General features: G+C 38.1%; 1 protein-coding gene across 1 annotated transcript; it reads left to right on the top strand.

The window, feature by feature from the left end:
• Positions 1 to 3,572: 3,572 nt before the first annotated feature.
• Positions 3,573 to 10,706, top strand: LOC128232591 (succinate dehydrogenase assembly factor 2, mitochondrial-like). The gene is made up of 4 exons (XM_052946243.1): positions 3,573 to 3,674; positions 8,766 to 8,956; positions 9,408 to 9,517; positions 9,901 to 10,706. The coding sequence occupies exons 1-4, from the start codon at positions 3,621 to 3,623 to the stop codon at positions 10,020 to 10,022; spliced, it is 477 nt and encodes a 158-aa protein (XP_052802203.1). The 5' UTR covers positions 3,573 to 3,620; the 3' UTR covers positions 10,023 to 10,706.
• The last annotated feature ends 662 nt before the right edge of the window (positions 10,707 to 11,368 follow it).

Here is an 11,368-nt window from a genome sequence, read left to right as displayed (position 1 = left end):
AATACATTCAACATACATTCTTTAAATTAACGAACGTTCGGCAATTGCGAATATTTTAGGATGAACGCAACATCTTACCCGAATCATCGCGTATTCAAATAAATTGAAAAATCTTGTTATTGTTTGTATTGTGTCAGCAGGCCACAAAACAAACTGTGTTAATTTATGATATGTTCAATGTTACGTTAAAATGTGATTAAGTGTAACGTGTCAACTATTTTAAGTGATAAAAAATTCCCGCGTTATTGTTTTGTCATATTATAAAATGTCTCCGTTTACGGTCGGGTCGTATTTACATAATGGGAGAGAAATAATTAATGTAAGGTTTTCTTAAATGAAATTTAAAGAAAGCAAAAAATGAAAGAAATCATGATCTTTTGGTGTAAATATCTGTATTGAATTGTGTGATTGATACCATTAAGAGGATATGAACACAGTTGGGCTGGTAAAGTACGCGTATATAATCCTTCGGACTTCATATACTTTAACAAGCCCAACTCACAGTGAATACACGAGACTGTATGCAGGGCTGTAAAAATATCATCAATGTGTGTGTGTGTGTGTGTGTGTGTGCGTGTGTGCGTGTGTGTGTGCGTGTGTGTAAGGTTATTCATATTCGCACTCGGGCAAGGCCCAAAGAATATAACCCTGGTTATCTAGAGCTGCCCTGGTTATTTTACGTGCAGCAGTGTATATCACTGTCTCACGGATCCCCCATTTAACGACCCTGCCGGAAGACGATTAGTATTTTTAGTGGTGCGGCGGGGAATCAAACCTGCGACCCCTGGATTGACAGTCATGGATCCGCCACTATATGTTATCAGTCACGCAATTCAGTCCTTAAATGCCGTAGAACTTTTGGTCGGTATAAAACGCAGCTATTTGCGCAGCCAATATAGAAATATAGGGAAAACGCAGCCAATACGTAACAATGAGTAAACGCAGCGAATTACGGACCAGACATTACGGACCAGATTTAGGGACATAACGGACCATCTTCAGAAACTTACGGACCATGATTTATAATGTTAATTACATTTTTTTTTTTAATTTATTCACTCCTTGGTCTTTAATTTGTTAATTAATACTTGTATATGAGTGCTCAGTATGATGACACATGACAATTATCTTCCATATAACAGTGAAAAATCCCGTGAAATTCGAATAGATCAATAGTTCAATATAAATTCTTGTGAAATTCCAATAGGTGTTAAAGACCAATGTATTTATAATAAATTAATAGGTAATATTTTTTTTAAATAAAGCATTCATTATATTGATAACATCGCTTAGACCATTTAAGTAATATTTCATTTGTAAAACAGCCTCCAAAATATTTTATTATTCTATCATTGTTCTTAGAATTATTATATTTTTTTCAGGAAACAGGTTCATGCCTATACACATTAACGTCTCTCATTATACAATGGACGCGTGTGAGAGATTAATTAGTGTCTAGCATGGCAAACGGATAAGCACGTGTAATGGATACACATAGTTAATTCGTGTTGCCATTATTACTACATATGGAATAACTGAAGTGCAAATTATGATTTTGTAAAATTATAAATATTTTTAATGGCAATAGCCTAATGCCTAATTCAGCCGAAAGCGAAAATGATAAGACAGTGTATTATTGTTTATTTTATTTTTTTCACAAAGAAAATGTGCCAATTTAATGTTGTCTAATTGAGACGAAAGCGAAAGAAATTAGACAATGTTTGGCTCACACATATTTTAAAATGATTGATAAGAATTCTGAAAATCAGGCGCAAAATTGACACAGTTGAATGCTGCGTGAATGTAAATGTCCTAAATCTGTTTTAGGAACACAAACGGTTTAACAAGTAAATGCGAATATCTTGTAATGACCTTATACAGAGATATCCGTAATTCATCGGTAAGATTTAAGTATGTAAAACCGGAATACATCGCGACAATTTGCTTTTGAAAGCTTAGCTTACAAAAGCTAGTGAACATATCATTTCCTTACAAAGAATGCAGTTTACGCCAAAGTAAGTGCCGAATACTATCATTATTGATGCAAAAGAAAAGTATATGGTGCCCGATGGATTCAGTTTGCATTTTACAATGTGGGCAGATATACACGTACGGTTTTGAAAAAAAAACTTTACTTAGCAGAAACACAACTGAATGGAAGTACGGTAAGTATTCTCTGTATAGTTGTGCAAATTTCAAATATATACATGGAGCGATTTCACTTTGTATGCTGATAAAATCGGACATTGTTTCATCAATTGATAGCCTTCGATAGAAATCATTCGAAATGTATTGTCTAATTGATTTTCTTACACGGCTTTTCCATATCAACAGTTCAGGAAATTGTCCGCTTTCAATATATGTCTTAAAATGTTCATGTAATTCATACTTTCCAAGAATTTTGAATATATCTGGGAAAAAGCCCTGTATGTTTTGTGGTCTTTTAATGTATTGTACAAGTCGAAAATTGAATAGATTCTTCACACTCATGTGGTTTGATGAGTGACAAATTTGGCCTAGAAAAAAATTGTTTCCTTTTATCGATTTCATTTTCAATAGGAATTAGGCCTACAGATGATAAAGCAAAGTCGGTTTTTGTGGATTTCGGTAAACACTGCATAGCTTTAATGCATTGTCGGTGTACGGTTTCTAGAGATGATCTGTGTGTCTCCGACAATCACATATTACCAAACTTAAATATAATAAAATCAAGATTTAATGTATAATCTGCATTATACTTATTACACTTTAATATACATGAGAATTGACGAAACAAAAGGCACACGTTAACAGAAACACATAGATATTCTAAAACAAAAGAAGAAACGAACCTTTTAATATTAAAACATACGTAAAAAACTATGCAAGTGGAGTGTTTCATATACTTCGGAAGAATTTATTTTAGCATACAAAATTGTGCCTCGTAAGATATTTATATCGTTTCTTTATAAAACACCGTGTGTGTGCGTGCGTGCGTGCGTGCGTGTGTGAGTGTGTGTATGTGTGTGTACGCGCGCACGTGCCGAACAAGTTAATTGTCTCTCATACGTTGGACATACTAATTATACCGAAATACATATAAAACCGATTTTAATAAAAACTACCTATACAGTATTGTAACGTGCGAGTTAATGAAACACCAACAGATCCCTTCAGGGAACAAGCATGCTCGACCCTTGTAAGGGTCCACTGGTCTTTATATACACTAACTTCTCTATTCTCACATAGCCCGGGCTTTGCTAATTTACATTTTACCAACCAAGTTTACATTTGGTATGAACGTACTTCCGTTTTATACGGAATATTAAATAATATTCATAATTATGAACGCACCTCCGCCGCCTAGGGCGGACCGCTACAGTATGATTTATAATATTTGATGTAAAGACAATCACGCCGCTGCATAAGGCAGACTGCGCAAATCGCTGAGTTTTATACCGACCCTAGAACTTTTTCGTTTTTCCGGTTATTTTCCGGGGAATTTATATATAAACGTGTCCGTCCAAATTTTCGATGGAAAAGGTCCGAAATGTTCCGAATGGATGCAATCTGAACGAAGCAGACAACAGTTTTGTAAATACCCCCCCCCCCCCCAGAGAAAACATTGCGTAAGAAGGGAAATGTCATTTCAAGCTCTACAACTCAACCTTGGCAAGTGGTCTTGGTGTGTAATGGTAAGTTTAGGTATCGACTATCTGGTCCACATAATTTTCGTATGCATAGGTCCAAAATATAATGGGACTGTCCATTGTGGTAATTTCTATAAGGCAAAGAAAATAATTAATTATTGTTATGGTCCGACCCCATCTTGAGTTTGCGAATGTGGTTTGGCACCCATATATGAGAAAAGATATTGAAAGTTTAGAAAGACTACAAAAGAGGGCTACAAAATTGATTCCATCTCTAAAAGATATGTCATATATGAAGAAAGGCTCAAGCAGTTAAAATTACCCACTCTTGCTCATAGAAGAATGCGTGGAGACGCTATACAGACTTTTAAGATTGTAAAAGGTATCGATGATTGTGACTTTGAAAGATTCTTTTGCTACGCTTCATCAACAAGAGGGCATAACTTAAAGCTTGAAAAACTCAGATTTAGGACCACTTTCTGCCAGCACCAGTTTTCTCGTCGTGTTATACAAGTGTGGAATGACTTGCCTCAACATGTGATAGATGCTGAAGATGTAGAATCGTTTAAAGTAAGGTTGGACCGCCACTGGCAAGGAGACATGCTGTACCAGTTTTGAGACCTGTATCAACGTTGTCTATGGGCAGCTGTAATTTAATCATATATACTCATAACTGTTACCAACAACCTTTACACGATAAGATTTTATGAGCTCCGAAGATAGATCGTGACGAAACAAGTTTAGACGAAGAGGGGTTTAAAAAGGGCACAAGTCCTTATACAGAACCCAAAATCATCCTACAGGTATCCTACAGGTATACTGTAATGACATATACACAGTTAATAAATAACACTTCTGATTTTTTAGTCTCACACATTGGGATACAGTTTAGGTCAGTCCCAATACTAAAAGATGAATAGTTGAAGATATGGCCTATCCCAATTTCGACCCTGATGATACGCCCTATATGTTAAGGTCAAGATTTGCGAATGATAAGGCCTAGTTTGGAAAACAATTCAACGCAGGTTTAAACACAATAATGGTCCAGATTGGCAGATATCTCAGCCATACGGTCAACCAATTTTGGGTGTATCAGGTATGGGCTGTATTGTCCTCATACCACAAACATACAGATGTAACTGTTAGGCGAAATACAGTAAGTTCTTTGTTTCCACTAACATCCCCCAATAGGTAGGAAGGCATACTTTTTCATTTTGGAGAACCCTGATTCTGTACCAAAACCGACCTTAATAAGGGTATATCACTATCGTCAGCGACATTTGATAGAGGTTGTCCAAAATCGATCTCGTAGTAATTAAGTATTTTTGTAATGTGGTAAAAATCTAGTAAACTCATTTAGCGAATGTAAACACTTCTACTCAAATGATTACAAATTTATCCAAATTACAAATTGTGTGTAATTGCTTTTATAAATAAAATTATGAAACCTTTTGCAATGATCTTTCATCATATTGTAGTGGGTGTGGGCTCACCTGCCAAGCAGATCCCGGCTTTATGCATTCTGTTTGTGAAACCTTTTTTTGATATCATTTGTAATTTAATTTTTAATATAACAGGTTATTGAAAGCTAACAACTATTAAATATGCTTTTACATGTGTATAATGCTGAGATAACTTACTTGTTGCGGTGTGCATCATTTTACAACCGATGTGCAATTATTACGTATGTGTTTTGTTGCAATATTCTTTCGTTGTTTTAGACAGTAAAAGTTTATTGAAATTTACTTACTGTTCCAAAAAGCATGACTATAGTATCACACTTATTGACTGACTGACAGGTTAAACCATTTAAATGATCATGATGATACTTTGCATAAAGAATGTATTCACAAATGATATTATGAACTTTTGATTATTTTGCGACTGTAAATCTAAATGCTTGGTCCCATTTGATTATCAGTCACAAATAGAGTCCGATTTTCAAACGTTAAACACTATTGTAGAAAAAATTATTTATTATTATAAAATTGTCAAATTTTAACATGTTCCCTCAAAAAATAATCACACTATCGGCCAAAAACTGTAGGGTCAAGAGAAAAATACACATTCTGTGGAAAAAACAACTTGCCTGAATTTAAACCTCTTGCTCCCTCACTGAGGTGTGCATTACACATTTGAACATTAAAAGTATTTTAACCAGATGTCTGGAGAGTATAAAATTAAGATAATGAGAAAATCTTACGTGAATGGAATAAGGCGGAATAAGGACTTTGACCCCAACCACAGCCACTATGACCCCAACCACGTCCAGAATGACCCCAACCACAGCCACTATGACTCCAACAACAGCCACAATGACCCCAAACACAGCCACTGTGACACCAACCACAGCCACTATGACCCCAACAACAGCCACTATGATCCCAACAACAGCCACTATGACCCCCAAACACAGCCACTATGACCCCAACTACAGCCACTATGACACCCAACACAGCCACAATGACCCAAACCACAGCCACTATGACCTCAACCACAGCCACTATGATCCAACAGCAGCCACTATGACCCCAACCACAGCCACTATGAACCCAACCACAGCCACTATGACCCCAACCACAGTCACTATGACCCCAACCACAGCCACAATGACCCCAACCACAGTCACTATGACCCCAACCACAGCCACAATGACCCCAACCACAGCCACTATAATACCAACCACAGTCAAAATGACCCTAACCACAGCCACTATGAACCCAACTACAGCCACTATGACTCCAACCACAGTCACTATGACCCCAACCACAGCCACAATGACCCCAAGCACAGTCACTATGACCCCAACCACAGTCACAATGACCCCAACCCCTAACTTCAGCCACTGTGACCCCAACCACAGCCACTATGATCCCAACAACAGCCACTATGACCCCAACCACAATGACCGTAATCACAGCCACTAAAATCCCAACCACAGCCACTGTTACCCCAAGCACAGCCACTATGATCCCAACCACACCCTCTATGACCCCAACCCCAGCCACTGTGACCCCAACCACAGCCATTGTGACCCCAACCACAGCCACTATGACCCCAACCCCAGCCACAATGACCCAAACCACAGCCACTATGACCCAAACCACAGCAAGTTTGACCTTAATCACAGCAACTATGACCCTAACTTTTGCCACTATGTCCTCAACCGCAGCCAGTTTGATCTTAACCACAGCCACTATGACCGCAACCACTGCCACCATGACCCCAACCACAGCCAGTTTGACCTTAATCACAGCCACCATGACCCCAACCACAGCCAGTTTGACCTTGATCACAGCCACTATGACCCTAACCACTGCCAGTTTGACTTTAATCACAGCCACTATGACCCCAACCACAGCCAGTTTGACCTTAAACCACAGCCAGTTTGACCTAAATCACAGCCAGTTTGACCTTAATCACAGCCACTATAACCCAAACCACAGCCACTATGACCCCAATCACAGCCAGTTTGACCTTAATCACAGCCACTATGACCCCAACCACAGCCACTATGACCCCAACCACAGCCACTTGACCCCAACCACAGCAACTATGACCCCAACCACAGCCACTATGAACCCAATCACAGCCAGAATGACCCCAACCACAGCCACTATGACCCCAACCAAAGCCAGTTTGACTCCAACCACATTCACTTGACCCCAACCACAGCCAGAATGACCCCAACAACAGCCACTATGACCCTAACCACATCCACAATGACCCCAACCACAGCCATTGTGACCCCAACCACAGCCACTATGACCCCAACAACAGCCACTATGACCCCAAACCACAGCCACTATGACCGCAACGTCAGCCACTGTGACCCCAACCACAGCCAGTTTGACCTTAATCACAGCCACCATGACCCCAACCACAGCCAGTTTGACCTTAATCACAGCCACCATGACCCCAATCACAGCCAGTTTGAGTTTAATCACAGCCACTTTGACCCTAACCACTGCCAGTTTGACCTTAATCACAGCCACCATAACCCCAACCACAGCCAGTTTGACCATAATCACAGCCAGTATGACCCTTACCACTGCCAGTTTGTCCTTAATCACAGCCACTTTGACCCCAACTACAGCCAGTTTGACCTTAATCATAGCCACTTTGACCCCAACCACAGCCAGTTTGACCTTAATCACAGCCACTTTGACCCCAACCAAAGCCAGTTTGACCTTAATCACAGCCACTATGACCCTAACCACTGCCAGTTTGACCTAAATCACAGCCACCATGACCCCAACCACAGCCAGTTTGACCTTAATAACAGCCAGTATGACCCTTACCACTGCCAGTTTGACCTTAATCACAGCCACTATGACCCAAACTACAGGCAGTTTGACCTTAATCATAGCCACTATGACCCCAACCACAGCCAGTTTGACCGTAATCACAGCCACCATGACCCCAACACAGCCAGTTTGACCTTAAACCACAGCCAGTTTGACCTTAATTACAGCAACTATGACCCCAACCAAAGCCAGTTTGACCTTAATCACAGCCACCATGACCCCAACCACAGCCAGTTTGACCTTAATCACAGCCACTTTGACCCCAACCACAGTCAGTTTGACCTTAATCACAGCCACCATGACCCCAACCACAGCCAGTTTGACCTAAATCACAGCCACTATGACCCAAACCACAGCCACTATGACCCAAACCACAGCCACTATGACCCAAACCACAGCCAATTTGACCTAAATCACAGCCACTATGACCCAAACCACAGCCACCATTACCCCAACCACAGCCAGATTGACTTTAATCACAGCCACCATAACCCCAACCACAGCCAGTTTGACCTTATTCACAGCCACTATGACCCCAACCACAGCCACTTTGACCCCAACCACAGCCACCATAACCCCAACCACAGCCAGTTTGACCTTAATCACAGCCACTATGACCCCAACCACAGCCAGTTTGACCTTAATCACAGCCACTATGACCCCAATCAAAGCCACTATCACCCTTACCACAACCACTGGGTGAGAAGAGGATGTCTCGAGAACACTTCTCTATCTCATTGACATATATAAATTCAAAATATGTATTTGATTTATGTACATCTTTATTTTAATAATCATAATTATATCCCTGATATTACCGTTTTTACAGCATCATGTTCTCAGAAGCACCACTGTAAACAGCAGACGATGCATGTCTGGTGTAGTTGACCCTCCTGACATGTCTCCACCAATCCCAGTATACGAGGACAGGAGTAGTGATGAACCAATGGAGACAAAACGAGCGCGACTTTTGTACCAGAGCAGAAAAAGGGGCATGACAGAAAATGGGCTGCTTCTCAGGTACTTGAAGCGTATCCTAGCATCATACGATTAAAGTGTTAAACATTCTAGCCTACTTGTCAGACAGAATGTTACTCAACCATATAAAGAATATTTTATTTTCGCAGATTAATAGTTATTATATTGTGTAGAATTTGATAAACCTAAACAAAAGTATAATTTTGCATCTTTATGATATTGAATAGTTGTTTTTTGTCCATGCAAGCACCCCAATATGTAATAATATTGTTACTATTATGTAGATTTCTTGCTTTTTGTCCATCCAAACATCCTACATTCAGAAAAGCATCCTAACTAAAATGTTAGAATTAAAAGTTTAGAAATGCAGCCTTCTTCAAAAAAAGCTCAATAAACACATCTCTATACATTCTGAAGAATCATTTTCATGATAGAAAAATATATGTTTATACCATTGCCGTTTTAAACAATCATATTAATCATATTTGTTCAGCACATTTGCTGCACGGTACTTGAACAAACTGACGGACACACAACTACACATGTACGATACCCTGATTAACAAGCCTACAAATGACTGGGAGATATACTACTGGATAACAGGTAAGCTCTTGTTGATACTTCAAACAATATAAGTTCATCAATCAAATGGACAAAAACTATGGGATGTAATGGTCCATTGGCCACATTGTGATTTGATTAGTCCCACCTGATAGAGGCTCACTTTGGTCTTTGGAATTTGGCTGTTGTACGTTATTGAATAAAGACGTACATAAACATGCTGATCTGGAGAGCTTGCAATACAACATGTCAAGTAAAATATTCAATGCCAAGGAAATCTGACTTACAGTTCTTTGATGGCATCTAAATTCTTTAATACTAGTCTGTGGACTTGTTATTGCAAACAATACTGAGCTTGTGTGTTTTTTCCTACATTTTCTCTGTATAAAAGGGTTTAATTTATATCAGTACTTACTGTATTTCAGGTACAAAGGCCACTCCAGAGCAGTATGATAATGAAATAATGGACATGTTGAAAAAACACACACGGAATGAAGACCAGGAGGTGCGCTTACAGCAACCTAGCCTACCAGATCTGAGTGCTTAAGACTTAATGTTACTATGTTTGACTAAGTCTATGATTTATGATAATAAACTTATTGTTCATGCCTCTTAAGGTAGCACACCTCTACTGAAAATCTCCAATTAAAACTCTTCAATTTTAATGCTTTAGCCTATGTTGTTAAGCACAGGACTACAAATCTTTTGAGGGTTTCAAGGTAGTGGTTCGAATCCAGCAAGAAGCACAAATATATTTTTTTCTTTGTTTTCATTAGCTAACATTTTTTTACAAAAGTTAATATTGTATTTTCATTACAAAGTAATTAAATACATTTTTACCGAAATATTAGCTTCTGTTAAGTTTTTATAACTTGCAGGCATGGCTGAAATAGGTGGTTGGGAATTACAATTTTTTTTTTTTTTTAAATGAGACGGTAAAACATTTTGATTTTTTGGCATAATGTTCCCCAAAGATTAAAGATAATTATTAATGAAGAACAGGTATGAGTATTTCTAGAACATGTTATTTTTGCTTTAAACATCAAAGTTCAAATTTATGCGGTCAAAACAGTATGTTAAAATTGAAATACCATATGGCTATTCAGTAAAGTATGATTATATTTGTTGGTGATGTGATCAATAATGAATTATTTCTGAAAGCAAATATATTTCTTGTTACTCTGATACCAAATTATTACCAAAATGTTGAAAAATAAATGAAATAAAGGATTGTTTTTGTCTCTTGGGTGATGTCGTTTTTATCGACAATTCTGAAATGGGGGTAGGGTAATTCAAATTTAAATAAAATTGTTATTTGACTTTAAATTTCTTTCAAATTTTGTTTTTGTATCCAGGAAATGATACGTAATAAGAAATTATCAAGCTGATCATAGTTTGAAATGGTGCCCATTAGGAGTATGCTACCTTAAGGAGAGGTTTGTGTGATTGCGTGCATATTGTGTTTGTCTGGATATATTAAAGACCTAAATCTATGTTAAAGTAAACTTTTGTTTCATTTTATTGAAAAACATAGTTCAGTGGCATTTCTGTAATATTTGTATATTGGTTTTTCAATATAAAACAGAAATGAAATATTGGTAATATTTAATCATCACTCTGTTCAATGTTATTTTATGTACATTACCAAAACATCCATAATACATATAACTCAAAATGATTGTGCTTTAAATAACATTATTTACTTTCTCAAAAGTTAGCTACTGTACAACTATGCATCAAATGAGCCTCCCATATCATGTTAATATATATATCCTAATGACTGCAATAAATATTTATCTAATGCAGTCGAAATAGTGGGTTGGGAGGAATCTGTATAAGGACTCTGCAAGTCGCATCAATGTATCGGTACTTAATAATATATTTGATGGCATT

The sequence above is a fragment of the Mya arenaria genome, chromosome 4 (genome assembly GCF_026914265.1).
Source record: "Mya arenaria isolate MELC-2E11 chromosome 4, ASM2691426v1".
Classification (NCBI taxonomy): Eukaryota; Metazoa; Mollusca; class Bivalvia; order Myida; family Myidae; genus Mya; species Mya arenaria.
The sequence above is the reverse complement of the archived record's forward strand: the minus strand, read 5'-3'. Positions and strand labels throughout refer to the sequence as shown.